General features: G+C 38.4%; 2 protein-coding genes across 2 annotated transcripts; both read right to left on the bottom strand.

Annotated features, from left to right (window-relative positions):
* Positions 1-12,823: 12,823 nt before the first annotated feature.
* Positions 12,824-18,148, bottom strand: LOC103468829 (inward rectifier potassium channel 2-like). Its single transcript, XM_008416178.2, has 2 exons — positions 17,996-18,148; positions 12,824-16,507 (listed from the first exon to the last, which is right to left on the bottom strand). The coding sequence occupies exon 2, from the start codon at positions 16,271-16,273 to the stop codon at positions 14,957-14,959; it is 1,317 nt and encodes a 438-aa protein (XP_008414400.1). The 5' UTR covers positions 16,274-16,507; positions 17,996-18,148; the 3' UTR covers positions 12,824-14,956.
* A 750-nt stretch (positions 18,149-18,898) lies between these two features.
* On the bottom strand, positions 18,899-23,056 carry LOC103468830 (inward rectifier potassium channel 16-like). The gene is made up of 2 exons (XM_008416179.2): positions 22,672-23,056; positions 18,899-20,520 (listed from the first exon to the last, which is right to left on the bottom strand). The coding sequence occupies exon 2, from the start codon at positions 20,492-20,494 to the stop codon at positions 19,355-19,357; it is 1,140 nt and encodes a 379-aa protein (XP_008414401.1). The 5' UTR covers positions 20,495-20,520; positions 22,672-23,056; the 3' UTR covers positions 18,899-19,354.
* Between the last annotated feature and the right edge of the window lie 293 nt (positions 23,057-23,349).

The following is a 23,349-nucleotide window of genomic DNA, read 5'->3' as shown; positions in this document are numbered from 1 at the left end:
TTTTGCAAAAATTGCTTTTGCAAAAGAGTAAGGTGACATTTAAAATAAAAGCGTCTTGTTTACAAATACAAATATGCAGATTACAACTTAAAACTTGCCTTCTGTAGTACTCATTCATTTTATAATCCCACTTTTCCCCCAAAATACTGAAATGTAATTACAATTTTGATCTTGGAACTTTCAAACCTCTACATATTTGAGATCAGATGTTTGATGACCAAATTGATAAAATAAAGTTTAAAGGGTTTCTATCAGGGCTGCCCAGTGGCGCAGTTGGTAGAGCTGTTGCCTTGCAGCAAGAAGGTTCTGGGTTCAATTCCCAGCCCCGGTCCTTCTGCATGGAGTTTGCATGTTCTCCCTGTGCATGCATGGGTTTTCTCCAGGTACTCCAGTTTCCTCCCACAGTCCAAAAACATGACTGTCAGGTTGATTGGCCTCTCCAAATTGCCCCTAGATGTGAATGGTTGTGTGTCGCCCTGCRAGTGGGCGAGGGTGTCAAGAAAATGGATGGGTTTCTATCGGATCAAAGAAAAAAAAAGGTTCATTCATAAGAATTAACTTATCTTATTCATCACACCTGATACTATAAAGAACATGAATAGCTGCAATATATTTTTACATAGTAACATAACTGTATAACTGAAACTCTACTCCTTCAGTAGATATAAAGCCTTTATTTGATCATTTGTTCAACACCCCACAGATGATTACTAGTTAAAATTTCTCGAAATTTAAAAACACTGTATTTCTATTTACTTTAAATTAAGGGTGCAAATTATTTCTTATTAGGGTATCCCCCCCTCAATTTAAAAACTAACTCTGGAGTTAGAATTTTCTTAATTTTGTTGTAATTTGTTTTTTTTTGTACTTCGTTAACATACATGTATTTCAAGATTTAGGTCTTTACAAAGAGTGTAAATCATTCTAGTGGGAACTGTGAATGTCTTGTCACTGAAGCTTTTTGTATTTCAATTATTAAGTGTTTTACAGTTGCACAACTAAATTTTAGATATGAATTTTAGATATTCCTCTCTTTTCCACTTTGTAATAAAGTTAGATCTACACAAAATATATAAAATACTGATTTAGGCTTTGCTTAGACACAAAACAATATCTAGCAGTTCAGTGTGTTATTTAAGAATCTGTGTTTTAATTTACATGTATGGTTGATATTGACTTATAACAGAAATCATGTCTTGCCCGCACAAATAACCCTTAGTTCACTATAGCGAATTACCAATTGAGGCTGTGTAAACCCTAAAAACGACACGTGATTGTATTAGGTTAGCTTATAAGAAGGATTGTGGAAACCCGGAGGCCCCCAAGGTGGAGTCGAGTTATATCTGAGGGTAAAATAGGTGAAAGTTTTAAATTGTCAAGTTATATTTTTCTTACTGCGAAAACTACATATGTTGCATGATTTCAAGTGTTTGTTGAAGTTGAGTGGTAGCAGCAGTCTAAAAGCTGTCAATCCACACCGGTTATTGTTGCCGTTTACATAAAGCGTGCTTATGTAAGTCCACAGAAGTCGATGCACACTTCTTGGTGGCTTGTTGCTCTTCAGGGCATACAACGAATGAACTCACTTAGATGGCTATTTCAGTCTTGCTATTATTTCTTCTTTTTTTAAGTGAAAGTTGACGGCGCAGGCTAACAAAAGCTCAGCTGCAACAGACGATGCGCGGCGTGTTTGTCAAAGTCCGATGACTTTATCCATGAATGAGAAAACTCAATGGCAGGAGAATACATTTAGTGGCTCGGTGTTGTGCAGTCGAGCAGATTCTCGCCCAAACCAAATGCATTACTTTTAATAAAGAAGGCCTTTTCTGACTGAGGGCTTACATAATGTTTCCTCAAAAGATTGTGTGTGAAGGGAAAAGCACCACAAGTTGTAGATTAGCAACTCAGCTGAATGTGGGCTCTGACACAGAAGTAATTTACAGTTTTCGGCTGTTAATTGGCATCTAAGAAAATAAGGACGCGAGTCTGAGTTGATTAAATATATCATTTTTTAAATTAACTGGATTCGCAAACGAACAAGCACAGAAGATTGGCCTTGAGCCTAGTTTCTGCCCAAAGTGAAGTTTGGGAACTTTTGCTGTTGGCCCAGGGGACCAAGAGTTTGACAGAAGTGCGAGCAAAATCTAGTATGTATGTGCACTCCACCTAAGAAATGCTTCCTCAATCTCTTGCCAGATCTCACGACCTTTTGACTTGTATTGGGCATGGAAATGCAGTTTACGCATTTTGCCCACCACCCCTAAGTCCAATAAAACGAGTAAAACTGGTGATGAGAGGGAAAACGAGGACACATTTCCCTGAAACTATAACCACCTGACTTCCTATTCCTTGTCAAGAATGCATCCATCCCTTTGCCTCAGGTCCCAGACAGACAAGAGACGGAAAAACGTGCATATTTTTGTTTCCCACATGCATGACGCAGGGCTAGCCTGGGGCGAAGACTTAGCAAGGCTCCGTTTAACTGAGCAGAGTGAAATAACTCTTTATGGACAGAATATGCTGTAGCTCCAGGGTAACATGACCTTATGCAACATGCTGTACTGTGTGAGCTTCTATTGCATCATGAGTCTCAGTCTGAAAGGGACGGGATGATGAGGGATAATATGACGCGACATTAGAAAGACAAAACCGGGTGACTATCTCCAACTAGCTTCATTATGGCTGAAACACTTCAAATCATTTCGCAAAATACAAGACAGGAACAAGACATTATGTCAGAAGCACCTCAGAGGGTCGTTATGACAAAAAGGAATCGTTAAATTTGCTGCTCAAGTAACTTGGAAATATTTTGTGCAAGTTGTTCTTCTGAACGTAGTGTCAAGCAAACCACTGTTTAATAAATAAGCAGTAGATTTCAGGATAATCTATTGATTCCCCTTAGGCGGTGGAGAGTAAAGCGTATGAGAACATACGTTTGTGCACTTATATAATGTGTAATGTAAAAAGTCTTCCCGTCTATTAAAACCCCTAAAGCGTTGTCTGTGCTCCATGAATTCAAAGGTTTGGGTGACAATGCTGGCCTATAAATGCATCCTTGAAAAAATGAAGGCGTTTTAGGGGAAATTGTGCAGGATGTGGAAATGATATAAAACATGTTGGTTAAGTCTATGGGACTAAAAATAGATAGACACTTTAGAATGCAAGGCAGGTTTTAGTTTTAGCTTCTCAAACTCATTGGCGGGAAGGATTATGATTTGGCAGTGCACGGATTAACATTTGAACCGGGTATGCTTATACACAGGATATATATATATATATATATATATATATATATATATATATATATATATATATATATATATATATATATATATATATATATATATATATATATATATATATATATATATATATATATAAAAGGCATGTATTGTGTTACTCACATGCACATTTAATCTCTCTACCAATATGTTTCCATGTGTTTAGAGAAGCAGTATTGGAGCATTGAACTCTATAAGGTTTTCTAAACGTGCAGATGGAATATGATTCCACGACACGCTGTGGACAAAGTCAAAAACGGTACAGCGGGGACGATTACAAGCTTTGAATAAATGGCTTACAGGCGTGTAAAACCTCTGCCTTTCTACATTCCTGTGGCAGTGAGCTGTGCTGCAATGCTAACGCTAGTTTGAGCATTAACAGACACAGTAAGTGAGGATTTGGTTTAATCTCTTTTCCTTTTATCTCTGGTCTTTATAACAAAGCTACGCAATGTGAAAGAATTTATTTTGTATCGGATTTACTTATTATAAACAAGTAAGATATTCAGTTAAAACTATAGAGTCATAATGCATTCGGTTTGTTTTTTCTAGTGTCAGATCAATTTTGTGAATTTGTTCACCCAATAGATCACTTAACAAGTAATATAGTGATGTGAAATTAAGAAGGCAGAGCACTCGTTCTGTTTATATAAGTGATGATTCCTCATGAGAAATGCAGACATTTGAGCYGCCATATTCGGTACGAAGCACTAATAGAGAGCATGACTACCCAAATCCTACCTGAAGGATCACACAGCACAGCATACAAGGAGAGCCTGTGTTGTTTACTGCATGATTCGGATCATTTGCACTATTTTAAAACACGGGGACAGCCAAAGAAGGTGAAAGTTAATATCTTCACATTCTAGAGCAGAAGTGCTGCAAGCTGATGTCGACAAGTGGAACAGCTGCAGCGAGCCAAGCTGCTGTCTACTGTTAACTCCTCTCGCCGCAGGCTGTCCACTCGCCATCCGAATCAAGCCACGGTATCACTGATTATTTATTCAGTGCAGTTCATTTCAGTTGTTCATCTAACACAGGAAATGTTTCAACGGGTTATAAAAAAACAGGAATGTTTTTTTTTTTTTTTTCTTTTACCCTGGCCTCTCAACTTCTGTGTGGCTGATTACATAAATGTGTTTCCATGTTTCAATTGATGACCTCCAGCATGACAAGCAGCTATTGATTCACCAGTTGTGATGTAGTCTGCAGCCATGCAAGTGTAAGCGTGCTCACACCACCTAAGCAACAAGAATATTCCTGAACTGCACAGGGGAATGTGCTAGAGGTTCTCAGCCTGCTGCAGCACAGGCCTACAAACATACAAACCCACACAGACAAGGTTAATCCAAAAATAAATAAAAAAATGACTGTTCCCATTTAGATTATAAATTCTAATTACAATTTCTTTTTTAAGATTTTGACACCTATAAGCACACATCTCACATTAGAACCCATGTTACAAATGAAAAAGTATCCAGCTGTTGGACCGCCAGCCATGAAGGAAGGCCGGTATAACTATTTGACTCAACAAATCACTGCATTTACCAACTTTCAGCTTCGCCCATAAAAGGGATATAGTTTTGGGAAGAAAAAAAAAAAAAGAGAAGACAAACATGATGTCTGTTGAATCCAAGAGGAAAGACAAAGTGCTCAGATCCCAGATGATCTCATGGAAACCTGGGTGTCCCCAGTGACAGCGACTGCACCAAGGAGGCTTTTCTGCAAGTCTCTGCCTGTTAATCCAAAGCAACTAGGGTGTACATAAAAGGAACCAGACTGCTGAGATGCTGTTTTATTTTTAAACCTCCTCCTGTCTTTTGAAAATGATGAGGTCTTGTAATCATTTATACCTCTGTCAACTTTTTATTGTAGCTACCGCAGCCCCACCCATGAATTATTGTGATAATGAGAGAACGAAAACCAAACTTGTTTACGTTCAAATTACTGATGAAATTTAAGTTTAGGTTGTAAGGATATTATGCAACAAAAAAAAATAAAACAGAAAAATAAAACGAAGACAGGCTAACATGTCTAAAGTGGACTTTCAAATGTATTAACAGTGTTAATAAACATCTGAGGATTAAAATTCAAGATGGAGAAGCTGAAGGAGTTTTATTGCTCTCATGTGATTTACCAATAGACACATAGTCAGCTTGCTGGTCTTGTTGTAAGGGCTTTTCCGGATACCCCAGGGTGTGATTGTGATCATGCCGAACTTCCTTTTCATTTTTCTTTTAAACTGGAATAGCAAAAATAATCATCTCATGAATGGGATGAGGTTTTGTGCCTCAAATTGACCTGGCTCAGTGTTTGACTTTTGCCCAGATTACTTCCAAGTCTGCCAATGTTTAAATGACACAAAATAATCTGGGCTTCTGGGAAAATGACAATGTCATATGAGCTGCGTCTCCGTTTCAAAGTAATCTCTCAAGCTGGCAGGATCGTGGATCACATGCGCATTCATGGTGAGCTGCTTGAGTACCGAAAGCCTTCCGAAAGTGGTTGTACCTCTTGAGTTGTTGTTGCGTCACAACTACAAACGTCTATGTATTCCGTTGGAATTTGGAGTGAAGACACATCACGCAGTAGTGCATGATCGTGTCAAAGTCTATACATGTTTTAACGTTCTTTTGCGCAAATAAAAATGTGAAAAGCACGTTATGCATTTCCAATCAAACCGACAAAAGTCAACACTCACAGAGTACGTCTTTCCCAACCATGCATTTGTTTTCCATCCACTTCACAGTTACAGTATATATTAACTTTGTGTTCTATCACCTCATATCCCAATAAATCACACCTGGGAGTAAGATGACAGAATATAAATAGCTCAAAGGCTTTTAATAGTTTTGCAATTCATTTCACTGCAAGTCTAGAGATCTACTTTCTCTGTATACTTGCTCCTTGTTTAATTGTCTTTTATCTTTATCTTTATATGACCAGGTTGGTTTTTGCTGACCAGGTCACTTTGCGTCCTTCCAAGGTGTTTTAAGTGACAAGGCAAGTCACCAGATAAGAGCACAATTGTGACTACCCGAGCCTTCAGGTGTAACACCAAACCCTCTTTTTACTGTATGGATGTCCTTAAGAGGCACAATGCTGTTCTCCTCCTGTTACCCCTTTACTCCTGACAAAGATTGAAAACATGCCCTGTTTTCAATGCTCCACTGGAGCAGAAACGGCTTCTATTACACAAACGGTTCCTAAATATTGTGCCCATAAGAAAGTAAGACCCCTCTGGTTCTTATTTCCTTTCTTTTCCAATTTGGAAACATACTTTTGTTGCAAATTTTGCAAAGTTTTTTTTTTCTGTCTGTGACTGAATAATTATGACCCAATAATACCCTAATGGACAAAATAACAGTATAAGGGAAATCGTTTCCTTATTTATTTATTTATTTTAGCTTTTTTTTTTTTTTCCCAGCTAAATTTCTAATCATAAGTCACATGTTAAAGCTTCTGTGGCTTTGTTGTTTCCTTATGGCAGATCTGCTTAAAACAAGACATGCTTAAACCAAGCATAAGCCACCTCTGTAATCTCAGGACAAGCAGGACGGTGGGAGAAAATTGTGTTGTGACGCGAAGAATAATCTCCTTGTGGGGAGAAATTATATTCTGAGCAGAATAAAGACTAATAGAGACTCTTTTTTTCTTATTAGAAATAATAATAATAATAATAATAATAATAATAATAATAATAATAATAATAATAATAATAATAATAATAATAATAATAATAATAATAAAAATATTACATTACTAAAGTTAGAACATAGAATTAGATGTACTTTTTAATAAATTAGACCAGTAGAGTGAAACTCCTTCTTTCGCCTTCCCATGAGGTTTGACCCTTTGCGGGAGGATGTGATATTTACTTGATGTCAATTAACACAGACCAGTCCTGTTCCTGTCTGGTCTCTGAAGAATCTCAACATCAGTGTCCCACATCTGCGTGGCAGGAGGGCCATCCCGTTGTAAATATTCACTTGTGCGCTTTGAAGCCTGGCAGATAATCTCACCTGGAAAAGAAAGAAGATGATATCAACCATCTGCTTCGTCTAAAGGGGATTTGGTAGACTCACTGTGGCGGAGCAGAATGATTAGGCCTTTCTGGTGTCCCGTTCCATGGGGTGCCTGGCTCAATGTCACTGCTGATTGGATCCTTTAATCTTGTTCTGCGTGAATTAAAGCTAAAGTAAGGAGGGAATGATTGCATTCACTTTGCCCCATGCTCTGCTCCTGGCCACCGTTGCGTATGTGTGCATATGTATTGAGTTGCTTGTTTCCGAGGGTTAGCAGTCACTGTACGATCATCTTTGGCACAGTTCCTACCTGACATTTCACTGACCTTTATTTTGATGCGAATAAGCTTTGCTGAAATGAGAGTGATTAGTATTGCCTTGTAACAATATGTAAACTGCGAATACTCACAAGAAATTAGCATTAAATTGACAATGTGTTTTATTTTTTGATAGCATGGGAAAAAAAATTTGCTAGATCTGCTTATTCTGTTAATGATGCTTGCAAGTTTAGTGGTCAGTCACTGATTCATGCATGTTTTATTAAAAAAAAAAATCTAAAGTCTTTTCTGTATTTACTCTACTCTTCCATGGAATAGCCAACCCTATAACAGTAAAATAAAACTCTTGAAAAAACTCCTGAATTTAGTAAGCCTCTAGAAGATTAGCAGTGATTATTATTTTCCCACCCTTTCATTTTTTAGATGAGTCCCATGCTTTTCATTTTTTATATATATGTTTTTGGAGAGTTCTTGTAAATTGTTTAAATAAAGTGTTTGAATTTGGATGTTATTTCATAATATATGTTCTTTTACCTTAGATGGTTGAGTGAGAGCTTTGGTACAATTTTTCTATCTCATAGATTCTGATTGGCTTCTTCTTCATTTCATACTTTTGCACCAGCTATTAATTAGTACTAACCTCAGCGACACTGTGCCACACTTTGAGAACCCATGAAATGTTTTTTTTTCATAATCTACTTATAATCTGCTGCAGGTGTGAGTAAATAAATAATTTCAACCAACAGCAGGTCACTCAGAGTTTGTTCAGGGGTCAAAATCTCTCATATTTCATAACAGTTTCTGACCCAAACATGCATCATAACCGTAACCGATAGAGAATGTCTTTGTGATGTTTTATGGCCACAAATCATCAAAAATACACAAAATAAAGCATACAAAATCCATCTGCTTAGTTATAAATGGACATTTTGAGTCTTAAATTCATCTGAAGGTGTGCTTTAATGGTTGTAATTTAAAGGTATATTGATTAATTCATTTATGTAGACACCCAACCTCATCTGGTTGAATAAGAATGAGTTAAAAACAGCAAAATAGAAAAAGAAAAGTACATATAATAATCTTGGACAGGGATAAGAAATCCAAAAATAAGTAAGAATTACATCAGAAAATATTGTGGAGCAGAGGTTTATCATAAAAGCTATGCATTTTTCAATTGAGTGTTTCCTATTAAAGCTCTTGTTGCTGATTGCTTCTGTATGGTTACAGTAACCATGGCTATGGGCCCTTTTCGGCTCTGGAAACCACTTTGCCCTGAGGGTGCTGGAGAGCGGCGTGTTCAGTGGAAAGTTGTGCCCAATCCATACGCAAAACATGAGCTCCATTCACAAATACAGATTTGCTGCATCCAATTTGTCTCATGGAGGAGATGCACGGCGAGTTAGAAAAACAGACCGAACCCCTTAGAAGCTGGAAATCTGTTGGTGGAAAAGTGAAGCCGCACGTGGAAACGAATGTGCGTTCAGTGTGAATAAAATCTAAGGGTGGTGATCGTCAGCTTTCTGATTCAGGGAACACAGCTTGGCATGTCGGGTGACATCAGCACACATAAATACAGTGAGCACTGTCTGGCATTGCAGCAGCTGTTGCAAAGTGTTTCAACATAGTAGCTGGCTGGATTTTGGTAACCTTTATCACTGAAGGTCTGGACCGAGTTCAGAGGTATCCATCTCTCCTGAGCTGTCTTCATGGGTGCTGCTCAAGTATCCTGTGTTCTATAAGTTCTCAATTTTATATACATTTGTTGTACAGTGCAAACAGTATATATGTTGTTTGACTCAGAGACTTGACACAGATGCATCCAGACAATTACAGAGAGGATGCGGATTAGAGGCCATGGCCCTTTCACCTCACCAAGTATAATTACTTCTATCTGCTCTGAGAGTGAACCTATGTGGATGCAGGCTGCACAACATGGTGCCTTTGAAAGCTCTTCCTAATCTATTGTGGCTAATTTGCAGATAGGCGACAAAGGATGGCACCACACAAAGATAAGTTCTGTCAGTGCAAGGAGGTCAAGGCTCTACAGTGATCACCAAGTAGCCTAGGTATCACTTCCTGGCTCTGGCTGTGTTTGTCCATATGCGAAGAGCCGGAGCCAAAAGCATAAAGGTCAGCGGCATGAATAGATGTGCAGTTACTAGCTTAGAAATAGCAGTGTGATTACAGGTTTGTAAGTGTACTATGCCCGAATGACAATGTGTGCAAACAGTCTCGGGTTAATGGAGATGTATTTGTATGTAAAAGAGAAAGCAAACTGTGAACCGTAAAGTAAATCAATACACTAACAGCAAGCAAACACACAGGGCTGCGAGTCAGCTGATACGATGAGGGCCGTCTGTGACGCTGCGGCACTTCACACACACACACACACGCACGCACACACACACACACGCACACACACNCACGCACGCACACACACACACACACACACACACACACACACACACACACACACAGCGAATAAATACGCATATTGTCTTTCAGCAGGACAGCCGAATGGAAAAACTCTGATTCCTGTCCAACATATTGTAACTGTTGGACTCTTCTCCATCTCCGCCGAGGGTCATGAGACACCCAGCTGTCAGTAACGTGGCTAAAAAAGAGTGGCAGCTGGTGTGCTTGTTTGCGCTTGTGAACGTACAAGGTTATCGTGATTTGAATTTTTAATCTAATAAAAATAACATGGTGGGAGGGGCATGGGGGTTCTCTGTTAACAGTAAGGAAACCCCTCCGCACATCCGTCAACAAAATAGCCCCACTTATGACTCAGCCATTTGCTCTTGAGGGAAAATGTTTGCCAACAGTTTGAGACCGTTTTAAAGCTGTGCATGGATGTGTGCTTGACCTAAATCACAGGGATGTTTGAAGACATCCCAGGCTACAAATCAAGCGTGGTTTGGCTCAAGTTGTGGTTTGAAGTACACCAGGATGTAAGATAACAAGAAACTAAGAATTCAGCATGCATTTGATTCATTTGTGGGGCGATAATAAACTTCTTTGCTAAGTATCACCAAAGAACTTATGTAATAGTCATGTCATTGTGATAATTTTATGTGGCAAGAAGAAAGCAACTGTTGAAAGAAATCTATGTAAAGTGGATATGCTTCTTAAAACTTATACAAATATTTTAAAGAAGCCCTATTTAGTGTACCAAAGTGCACCCATGCATGCACACAGAGGACATGCAAACTCTATGCAGAAAGACCCCAGCGGGAGTATTTGAATCTGTATGACCTTTCTTGCTGCAAGGCAACAGCAATACCTACTGCAGACATTCAAATGTTGATTCCAATCATACTGTAGTTGTGGGATCTCAAAATCTTTCTCACCAAGTGCAACAGAGCTAAACATATTAAAAACATTGCAATAAAACTGCATCCTGACAATTCATGGGCCTGCTGGTCACCTGAACAAGATGAGACAAGCCTCTGTATGCCACTATTTCACAGCTTTACATTTTCCTTTGGGCCTCACAGTAACACAAAAACAGATTATTTTTAATCAGTCTATGAAAATGTGAAGGACAGCATTCACGTCAACGATGCCGTGTGGTGATCTCACCAGTTCATTGAAGAGCCTTAATTCTGGCACACAGAGAACAGCTATTTATAGGGTAACAAGCTGCAGATGCTCTGCATGTGGGGTTGGGATAACAATTGTGATATGTCTTTTTACATATCTAGAGCAGAAATGCTTCCTCCTGTGAAATAAATATGCCAACAATTATAACACTCTTTAAAATTATGAGCATAAAACAATTTCTGAGTGACATTCATTGAGACGAACCAGTTCTCTGCCTGCTGTAACAGGCAGGAGCAGAAAGCATACACTTCCACAGGTTGTAATTTATGTCCTACAAGTCTATGCTGTGGCCGGTAATACAAAGTGTGACTTTTTGTTTTTTTCTTCGTTTTCGTCATTCATTTTAACATCCAGTTATGCCGCGTGTCACTTTTCAGAGGCTGCGACTTGTTCGTGTTTATGTTTGCCTCATTAATCTGAAGGTCAAGCGGATCAGTCTGTGGTTAATGAGCCAGTTCAGGGGAAGACGTCATCAGCCTCATCGACATGAGCTCGCCGGCCAACGCATGGCAGTCGATTCTTTCAGAGCACCCCGAACAGCGCCATCCGTTTAAATGCTGTACCTTAAATTTCAAGGAGATATTGCTTAAAAAAAAACAGCAAAAAAAACTTCAGGAGAAAAGTTTTACATTAATGCCTTAATTGCCAGAAAATTAAGAACTATACAAGTTCTCTTTATATTTTTCTTTTCTTTATGATTTCCTTTCCCATCTAAGCCTAAAACATCTCAAATTGGGGGAGGGGGGGGAAACAGGAAACTCCTGCTTTTTAGTTTATATTTATTTTTTTAAACCAAACTCCTGCTTTGTGGCGTTTTCATTGGCTAATGTGGAAAAAACCCACAGGCATCGAGCACTTCCTGTGTAGAAACAAATCCAATAGGCATGCTGCCTCACTGCGGATGTGTCTGATCAATCAGTTGCTGCATTATTGCGTCCGTCTGTGAAGGCAGAGTGCAGCACTGAATGGAAAGTGAGTAAATTCTCAGACAGTTGTGTCATTTTTCAAACACGGCTTCATCTCTAATACAACAGTATTGGCCAAATGCATGGATTAACACATTTTTATGTGTAGTAATGCTTATGTAGGAGAGCTGGAGGTTGACTGTGTCTCCCCACCGGAACGTTGGATTGTTATGCAACATGATCTTCTTCTAGTGTAGACACGTCACTATCTAAAATCTATAATTTCTGGTAATCTCTGGAAATATTTGAAATTTGCTACCAAATAAATTAGGTTGAATTTGAACAACTGACTCTAAAAACCTTTCTTCAGGACACTTGCAGATTACATAGATTTTCCACAGTTTATTGGAAGAGGCTAAGAGGAGTGAATGAGGAGTTTTTTTTTCCATTGCTGTCACTGAAAATGACTTCCAGTAGAGTAAGTTGATGTAGCACAGCAGGCTTTCGCAGAACCGGGCCGAGTCATTTTTGCTGAGCTATAGAAAACGATGGTTTTGAGCCCTGACAGACAGACTGGAATTTGGACCAAAGCACCACATTCGAAAAAAACAGTCGTCCCTTAAGCAGCTACAGGCGTCAACAATTTCAGTCAAAGAGAGAAAAAAATAAAATAAAATCTGGAGAACAAAACAGAAAACCTGGAGAAACATCAAAGCTTCACACACAGTGCCACCATTCAACCAAGTTTTATTAATGCATCAACGTCAAAATGAATTTGTTTTAGTGTTTTATTGAAAAAAAACAAGGACATAAATAGTTTTATCTGCATTATCACTATACAGTGCAATATAATTTACAAAAGATTTAAAAAAAAAAAAAAAAAAAGCTGTACAGTCTGGGTTCTGCAGGAAAGTGGGAAGACAGTAGAAAAATAAAAACCTAAAACAGAAACACTACAGTGTTCTGGCATCCACGAGGTTAATTCTTACAATGACGACTAAAACTAAACCTTCTGTAAGACTAAAATGAGTATATTTGATCCCTGCAGGATGTTCTTTTTTCTTCTTTTTTTTTTAATCGTGACTGCAATATCAGTTAACATTGATGACCGTTAACCACCCAAAGCAAGCATCTTTTCAGCCATGACCTCACCAGGACTGAGACGACTTTACACTGCATTGCAAAAGCATTAATACCGCTTAAACGTTTCCACATTTTGTCAGCTTGAAACCACAGAATTGAGTGTGTTTCATCTGGACGTTATATTGCAAACCAATACAAAGAAGTTCATAACTGTGAAATAGGAGAAAATCGGCTTTCACAGCTCAAATGAGTGTCTGTAGCTCTTTTTGGTGGGTTTGGTGAGTCGTTCATATAAGCGACAGATGTGGATGAAGGTGCTCTAGTCAGACAACACTAAAATGTAGCTTTTCGGTTACATTTTTGTCTTTTGAATCAAGGCATAGTCATCTGCTAAAACAAAAGTTTCATTTTAATTTACATTTATGCACCACTCGCGTTGGTCTTTAAATTACAAATCCAGTTAGTACTTTGAATTTTGGGACAAAACAGTAACAGGACAAAATATGAAAAAGGTATTCATAAGGTATGAATACATTTGGAAAGCAGTGTAACTAGAATGTATCTGGATTCTGCATATCTCACGTCAAAAATGATGTATATATAGAGTAAACTGTGGTAATAATCTGTTCAACCAATCCTTCATCAATCAACCATTGCTAGTTGAGGAAAGACATTAGGTTTTATTTTTAACGTATAGCATATACGTACATACCTAACTTTGAGCAGTAAAGCCATTTCTGCTTGTCTTTGGAGGAAGAAGTTTCTGTTGCGGAAAAAAAGAAGTGCATTGAAGCTTTAGAGAACACACTCCACATAATCATGCTTGTCTACAACTAGATAAAACACTAATGTGCAATCTGCAATCTGAAAACAATAACACTAATACAGTTTGGCTCTGAGATTTCCGTCTATACAATATGTAACTTAGCAGCACTTAGCTTTAACATTCATTGCCTTGGCTCATGATCGGGCCTCATGTCTCTTCCTGACACCTGCCAGTATTGCACATTAAAACACAAAAACCTGCAAGAAGTGGCAGAAATCTGCAAGAAAAAAAAAATTTAAAAAAATCACATCTTCATGTGTCTGTGCTCTGTGAGATCTAATGCAGTGTGTGCTCAATCAGAGTGAAACCAGCTGGGTTCCTGTAGACCAGAACTGTTGTTAAGGCACACGTTGCAAAAGATTCTCCACATGGACAAGMTGATAGTTTGAGGAGCTTAGTTTACTCAGAATTTGTGCAAATCATACGTTTTTTTTTCCTTTTCTATTTGACCATTAAACCAGCACATTTAAGAAGACTGAAAGTTTTTTTGCTAAGAGACCAGCTCATTAACAATCATAGACCCATTTTTTGTGTTGGTAATTTTAACCGTTAAAACAAGTTTGAGTACTATTTTCAAAACTTTTATTTTAATCCTGTGTGACACTTAGAAAACAAAAAAATATATATATTAAGTTCAGGATGTTTCTTTGCGCATGTGCAAACAAGGAATATGTAATTAATCAAATGGAAAATAGCTTTTTAATAAAATATTCTAATTTATATCCTGTTAAGAGAACATACTGCACTGTGTGTGTGTGATACATGTAACCCATTTTATAACACAATCCATGCAAACAGTGTCTCCATAAATTATATAAGAAGTTTATATTTGGTTTTAAGTGCACACTCTGCTTCTGCACAGAGATTTTTAAACCCTGGTTGCTAACAAACTGCCATGCAATTATTAAAAACACCAACCAGGATAAAGTTAAAGCCCATTTAAAACGTCTTGCAGTTATATCTCTGATTCTGCTGTGAAAGGTCTTGCTTCTAAAGGCAAAGAGTCCAGGTTGCATTCTGAGCTTGAAACCAAATCTGTGCTTGTATCCTCCAGACCACTAACCTCAGCGTCCCTCATCAACCTGCTCTTGTCCTCCTCAAACTCCTCCTCCATCTCAACTTTCTCCAGAGCCACTTCGTTCTCGTAGCAAAACGAGTTCCTCAGGCTGGAAGAATTTGATTTCTTCTCAGCCAGCTCCCTAGCACTGCAGGTGGGAGTGCTGGGCACCTCGTAGGTGTTGTCAAATCTTGAGTAGTCTACTTTGTAGTAGTTCTTTTCTTCAAAGAGCACTGGCTCAAAGCGGTGGCCCCAGAGGATCTCGCCGGCCACGTAGGAGCTCCGACACTGAGTGGTCATGGCAGTGGCCTCCACCATACCCTCGAGAATCACAACAATCTCAAACTCGGAGGTCTCCAGCTCCTGCTTGTTCATCTCGTAGAATGGGCTGTCCTCGTCGATCTCGTGCACGATGGTGATCGGAGATACAAGGAAGATTCTGTCGATCCCACTGTCAAAGCCGACGTCAATGTCTACCTGATCCAGAGGAATGAACTCTCCCTCCACTGTGGTGCGGGACTTGAGGAGCTGCGCCCTGACGTGAGCCTCTACCAAGTGACTCTTCCTCAGGTTTCCGACCCTCCACATCAGGCATAGCTTACCGTCCCTCATTGCTACCGCAGCATAGTGGCTGAACACAAGAGTCTCATTCCTCTTTTTGGGCTTTGCCATCTTGGCCATGACGGCGCCAATGATAAAAGCATCAATAATGCAGCCCACAATGCTTTGAAACACCACCATGAAAACAGCAATGGGACATTCCTCCGTCACGTAGCGGTAACCGTAGCCAATTGTGGTTTGGGTCTCAACTGAAAACAAAAAGGCAGCAGTGAAGCTGTCCACATTGGAAACACATAATTGAGTCTCGCTCTCCAAGTCCCCATAAACAAGTGCCACGACCCAGAAGACAAGTCCAAAAAACAACCATGACAAGAGAAAAGACAGACAGAATATGACAAACATCCAGCGCCAGCGGATGTCCACGCAGGTGGTGAAGATATCTGCCAGGTAGCGCTGGCCTTTTTCGCTCATATTGATAAACTGCACATTGCAGTGGCCATCCTTGCTTACAAAGCGGCTCTGACGCTGCTGCTCCATGTGTCCTTTGTTTACGTTGCCATTCCCATAGCCATTTGGAACGGCGATGGATGCTAACTTCATGCCATCTTCCTCTGAGGACACGATGCTGTAACGGTGGCTACGCAGGCTCCCCATCACTTCCAACTGTGGGGGCTGGGCCGGTTCTGCTTTGGAAAACAGTCTCAGTTTTTGGTAGAAGCGTTGGAGAAACAGTTTTGAGTTCTCTGGGGGTCAATCTAGGGCAGGAAATGTGGCCAACAGGACTCGGGCCTGTGGAGAGGATGTTCCTCTCTGGCAGTGCTGTGCACCGTCGGTGAGGGTAGTTCACTCCTCTCTGACACTTGCTTTGAGTCTCATCAGTGACAGGGGCTATGACATATAAAGACAAGAACAAAATCATATTATAACATGCTGTCTGAATACTGGATTGCATGCTTCAAGTTAACAGTATTGTTACAGCAGACGCAATGAAGTTAAAAAGTATAAACAATGCACGTGGACTTAAATTTATTCCTATCATGCAGCTTTTTTGCAAAAATGTTTGTTCAGTGTACTTAAATGCTATTAAGAAGTTACAGATTGTACACTGTCATGTATACCACAGGGAGATGAAATGCTCAAATATCAATTTTATTGTATTAGCTATTTTAATTGCACTTTAAAAAAAAAGCATTATTACTTAACCAGTAACCTTGCACTTTGTGAAACAGAACATCAAGGACAGAAAAAAACAGAAAAGGTATTGACACAGTGGATGAGAGACCCATTAAAATACAACACCACAGGCTACAAATTGCAATGAACATGCAACCTGCTCTGCTAGTTCCAAAGCTACTCCAGCTCCACTTTTTTTTTTTTACTTTTGGGTGTTTATTTGCTCTTTTTTAAACTCAAAATTAGGCAGATACGTGTCTCTCTTTTTTTTGCTTTCAATGTTCTGTGCATAAATTACAAAGTATCAGTTTTCCTACTACCAGCATTTATTGTTGTCAGTTAATGGTTTCACATCAGGATTGACTGGAAATACGTGGAAATATGGGACTTAGTTTTTTTTTCTTTTTGTTTTTTGTTTTTTTTAACCCAGCTATGTTTCCTATAAACATTAAATGAAAATAAAACGCAGAAGTCATTATTGTGTCAACCTGCATACAGTAACAAGTTGATATGGGAATGCACACCATATTCCACAAATGTTTACAAGCATAACATTTCCGGTTTATCTTTGCGAAAAACACATCTCTGACTTTAAAGACTTAGTCCCCACAGTCACCAGCTCTTTGCCAGACGAACTGTTTGCCTCTTGCCCGCTCTGCATCATGTCACTTAATGCTGTCATTTGTTACATGGTGACAAATGAAGACCCGCGGAGTCATCACAGTCTGTGATTGTTTGTTTTGCATTTGCTATCGGATGGCGCTAACTACTGAGGCAGATGGAAAGTGGTTATATAAAAGCTGCTCTGTTTTGTTTCAAAGATCAATAACTATGTCAATTATTTAACTAAAGATATCGTTAAATTAAAGATTTTCAGCTTTTTTTTTTTTCCTTTGTGAAATGATACGTGCAATTTCCGATTTAAAAAATATATGATATTATTGTTTTAAATTTTGCCGTTTTTAATAAGCATGGTCATAAAAAGTAAACCAATTTCAAGTGATTTCTCAGTGCACTCCGCGCATTAATCTTTGAAAAGTGTAGAAATAAATGATTTGCACAATCATGAAATGATGTATGCTTTCAGTCATTGCTGTCATTCAAACGGAACTTTTCGATTGGTGAAATAAGTCACCAAATCTCTTTAATATGTGCAATTAATAAATGAAATAGGATATTTCCAAAATCAGACATATCACCTACCTGTTGGATCTTGGAGCGCAAACTGGCTCTTCTCTCGCCGTTATAACTCCGAGCTGCGACAGATTTGCTCTCCTCCGCCTTCTTATTATTTTGTCCGGTTTGTTATCGTCTCCTGGTTTCCCGTGAGCAGCTTTGAACCCAGCCATAACCCTCTCCAGCGACACTGAAGCAGATAGTTGTGGTTCTGAAGACAAGACTTTGTAAAACACGTGTCTCCAAAAAACCCCGCCCACTGAGCAGAAACAGCCAATGGGAAGCAGGAGCGCCTTTTCCAGGGGTTAACAGTTTCATTTAGTTTTGTTTGATGTTTATGGGAAAGAGGTTAATTCAGATATACTAAGAAATGAGTTCTAAATCGGTGTTTTACATCTGTCCTCTAAAACACACCAACATAAACCGAGTGAAAAAATAGTAATTTACTAGCCAAAGTCATCATATACAATATATGAACACATGGAGGCGCTGTTCAGCCGTAAAACAAAGTTGCTCTTAAAGAGACGTCTGTCAGCAATTTACCCCGAATGGGAGGCAGACAAATAAGAAATCTAATACGAATACACATGAAAACTGAGGCTTTGTGCTCTTAATTTCATCATTATATGGTGAAATTAGCATGTTTCATATGGTATATAAAGATTTACATCATTATTTTTTTTATCTCATTCTTATTAATATTATTATCAATTTAGGATGATTATGTTAGTTGGTCAGGGGTATTTAACTGCATTAAATATACCACATACTTAACTACTGTATCCTAAAATAAGAATATGTTATAATACAGTCTCATTTTGTTGTGTCAAAAATGTTTATTTTATTTTTATTTATTGATTTTTCTAATGACATCATAGAAACAAATTAACTGGAAATGTATGTCACAAGATTTACACTCACTAATATCTTATGACCCTGTTTATTTCAGTGTTTCTTTGAAGTAAAAAAAAAACAATCAGTTACAGTAGAATGGTTTATATCTGAACATATGCATATGATAGAAGTCACTGTAAATTATGACAGATTAAAATAATATATTTGTGTACTGTGTAAATATGCTACCAATTCTTTAACTTCCCCACTCACAATGGGACAATTCTACTTCTCTTTCTTAGGACTTTCACATAGAAAACATAATTATTTTATGTTGTGTAATGTAAAGAAATGCACTTTTAAGTGACAAAAAGAAGCTTTATTAAATTTCCATTTGTTAGCCAAACACACAACTTATTGCCTACAATGCATGAACCAATATATTAGAAGCTTTGGACACAAATGTATATACAAACACTTTCAAATGGTTTCACATTTCATATTTAGTATGCACAGTAAAATAGTTTGTCATAAGTACATGCATTTGTTTCCCTACAAAGATGTTTGCACTATTATCTCCTCGGGGATGTTAGTGGTGGCCCAGTAGATGTGGCCGTTCCCTGTGACTGATGGTAAGAGTGAATTGCGCTCATTAGGGTGTCCACTCCCTCTTTCATAAGCCTCTGCACAGACCATGGGCACTGGCACCCAGGTGGTTTCATTGAACATAGCATAGTCCACGTGGTAGTGCCTCTTCCCCACTTTCAGTATATCGTGGAAACGCTGACCCCAGCGGATGTCTGCAGGAGTGTAGGATGTGCGTGTCTGATGGAGCATCCCTGTGGAGTCCACAGTGTAGGTGAAGGAGACTAGAAGCTCAAATTTCTTCCTCTTCAAGTCATCTGGACCTATTCTGTAAAGGGGACTTCCTGGTTTTAGTTTGTGAACAATTGTTGTGGGGGTGACGAGAACAACATGTGGGTTCTCAAGGTCCAAATCCTGGTACAGCATCACAACAGAACCTCGCTTCTTCACATGCCGGACAAGATGGGCCTTGACGACTCCCTCCAGAATGTGGTTACCCCTAAAGTCTCCGARACGCCATGACAGACACAGCACCCTATTCCGCAGGTTGACCACTGCGGAGCTGCTGAAACGCACCGCCTGAGACCTCCTTCGGGCAGATGCCATTTTAACCACAATGATGCCGATGATAATGGTGTCGAAAAAGCAGCTAAATAGATTATGGACGGTGACCACAATAATAGCCCCAATGCAATTCTCAGTCATTCCCCGGTGGCCATAACCAATAGTTGCCTGGGTCTCCATTGAGAACAGGAATGCTCCAGTAAAGCCGCGTACGTTGTCCATGCAAGGATTGTTATCTGAACTCTGAGTGTCGCCATGTATGTAGGCAATGAGCCAATAGCAGAGACCAAAGAAGATCCATGAGAGAATATAAGAAAGGGTAAAGAGAAGGAACATCATCCTCCAGCGAATCTCTATGAGGGTGGTGAAGATGTCCAGTATGTATGGGCTCCAGTCTCCAGGGGGCTTCTGGAATGCCACCAGGAACCGGCCATCTTTCTGCATGTAGCGGAGTCGCCTTCTTTCCTTTTCATTTTTATTGCTCAGCGTATGAACTGAGGTGTGATTGGTATCAATGATATGCTCGTCACTTTCAGTGCTCATGTTGGTAGCGAGTACCTTTCAGTCTCCTATGGAAATAAAAAGATGAGATAGAGATCAGATATTGGTAACACCACAATCTAAAATTGTGGCGTTATTACGATGTCCTCATATAATTTCCCTTTGTAAAGCTTGGCTGTTTTTTCTACTGTTATTTATATAATCAAAGAGAATGTTATAAAACTGTTTTAAAACATCCTACACTATAAAAAGTTTTGCTTCATTTGCAGTTTTACATAAAAGATGTCGTTATACACTGGTCTACTACTACATTAGAGTCACAGGCTGTTATCTTTATGCCCTTTAAACTGAACAGAACAATGATAACTTTACGCTGCTATTTCCAGAGGTGTTTTATGGGTAGTTTTCCATGCCAGCCATTGGTTTCTTCCCTTTGTTTTGTCCTCGATAAGATATCGGAAAATTTCCTTTACTTTTCACTGCGTTCCACATAGAAGCATGTTTTATTCCTTAACCTTTCCTCTAACAGTTTCAGATTGTGGATTTCTGTGATGGCAATTGAATGCACCTTGATGACGAAAACAAATTATCAAGAACACTAGAGCACACTTTAGTGATCATTGTCAAGTGTGAACACTTCTAAAAGTGGTGAAACAACACAGTGCTAAAGACAGAAACAGTAATCCTGAATGATAATGACAGCTGTCAAGCTGCTTAGGTTTAGTAATTTAGGTTTTCGGGCATCTTGCAAACATTGAGTTGGCTCTAAACTAATCTGCACATCAAAGCATTTAATAGTCAGACTCAATCTGCTAAAAAGCGTAACTTGGACAAAAAGGCCTATAAACAGTTTTGAAGGAAAAAAAACCCTTCATTTGTAATCTGTGGACCTTACTTCTTTTATATTTTATTTCAGTCTGTAGTCCTCCAAATGTAACCAGAAGAAAAAAGGGGGTATTTGACATTTCCTTAAAAGTGTAATAAAAAGCTCAAAGAAAGTATTTATTTATTTATTTTGCTTATTTTAGTACAAGCTTAGGCAATTACACAGAATTGACCTCAGTTTGGTATACTTATTAATCGGTTTGTGTTCCTGTAAAGGTAAATTATTGACCAGTCACCACTTCTAATAGCTTTCACCTCCAAATGTTACCTGAAATGTCCCCCTTTGCAGAAACACACAGAACAAAAGCCGGCACATTTCTATCATCTTATTTTACTGACAGCTCACTGATAACATGTTCGCTATCTGGTTTATCTCAAAGCTTCTCACTGATGAAAAATAAAGGACGTTCTTCCTGTCATTGAACCTGAGATTTTATTGCCTTGCTCAGTCTAATGACATGTGGCTAAAGTTTATCGCAGTTTATGATGACTGTTCTATCATATATTCTAATTCTAACACTTCATATGGTTTAATTGTTCCATCAAAGAAATAAGGGTTGCAGATTTTGTCGATTATGTCGTGCACAGTAGTGCACACAGTAGTTAAATCAGTATTCTTGTCAGTCAGATATTATCATAGGCCAAATAAGGCTGCCTACTGTTGGTGAGTAGCCAAAGTATGTACTTAAGGTTAAAACAAAAAACAAAAAAAACATAAGAATGTCTATGAAACATATAGAAATCCGTGCTGCAAAACTGTTGAAATATTAAACCAAGCATAAAAATCTAAAAAAATGTATACCAAATTTTTAGTTGATCAATTAGAAATATTGTAAAATATCGTAAAATACACAGTCAATAGATTTTCTCTTCATCAGAGTGGGTAAAGACATTCAGGTCAAAGAAAAAAGAAATTAAGCAGGGACATATTGACAATGGAGGAATTAAATCTTCTGAGTTTATTCTTAATCTTGTGATTATTTTCAAATACAGATTTAATTTGTATTATTTAACACTTATTGTGTATTGTTTAAGTTACCATTTTTGGCAGGGTTTGAGAGTAAAATCACAACACCAAGTGACACTGAAACACACTAAACACACTTAGGTTTTAATCATGACTCCACAAAAAAAACACTTTTATTCTAGATAATGCATTTAATATACTCAAAACATCATTTCATTAATGACTTCAATTCTGTTTTCTGCTTAATACCTAAAACATATCTCACCAAAGCTRGATAATACATATTTGTTATAATTGTTGACTTTAAATTAAGTAGTTATTTTTCAATAAATCGGACAAAGAAGAAAGACTTAAATAATCAACTTACCTGCCTTGTAGAAATCAGACTGGCTCTGGTGTCACGAAGGCCATAAGCTCCTCTGAGCATTAGAGAATCTGTGCTTCATGCGGACATAACCTTCAAACGGTAGAAAAGCTTGACTGACTTGGTCCTGAGGCAAAGTCCCATTTTGTTTTTCTGATATTACTGCAATCATTTCCGCCTCAAAGCTCATTGGACACTCTGATGATTTATGACCTATGGAATATCTTAGAGGTTCCGCAATATAAAAAAAACCAAAACCAAACAAACCTACAAATGTCCTTGTCCCCAGATGGTGAAGTAGGACTACTTTTTACAGTCTGTCTAGTTTTTCAAAAGATAGCAAAAACAAGCAATTGTATTGATATTTTCAGCMTGATATTTAAGCAATATTCTGAAAACTTCCACAATTCATTACTCGGGAGGTTAATCTTTCTTCACTCTGGTAGAAATTCCTTCATGGGAACAAGGCTTTTCTTTGTCCCAATGGTCTACAATGCAGTTCAGATAAAACAAGATCACACCAAAACCAATGTGAAGAGAGTCAACTTTGAACGCTTCCTTATAGCAGCAATAGAGGGTATCTAAGGTTGCTGTAAAAATAGGCCAGCGACACCAAAACAACCTGGTTGTTTGCCTAAGAATAGAGAATGACACCGTTATCCATATTTGGAAGTTGAGCTA

The sequence above is a fragment of the Poecilia reticulata genome, linkage group LG8 (assembly GCF_000633615.1).
Source record: "Poecilia reticulata strain Guanapo linkage group LG8, Guppy_female_1.0+MT, whole genome shotgun sequence".
Classification (NCBI taxonomy): Eukaryota; Metazoa; Chordata; class Actinopteri; order Cyprinodontiformes; family Poeciliidae; genus Poecilia; species Poecilia reticulata.
This window is presented reverse-complemented; position numbering and strand designations above follow the sequence as displayed.

Coding starts and splice junctions, on each gene's coding strand:
- LOC103468829 (XM_008416178.2), bottom strand. CDS start 16,273: ATGGGGAGCCTGCGTAGCCACCGTTACAGCATCGTGTCCTCAGAGGAA.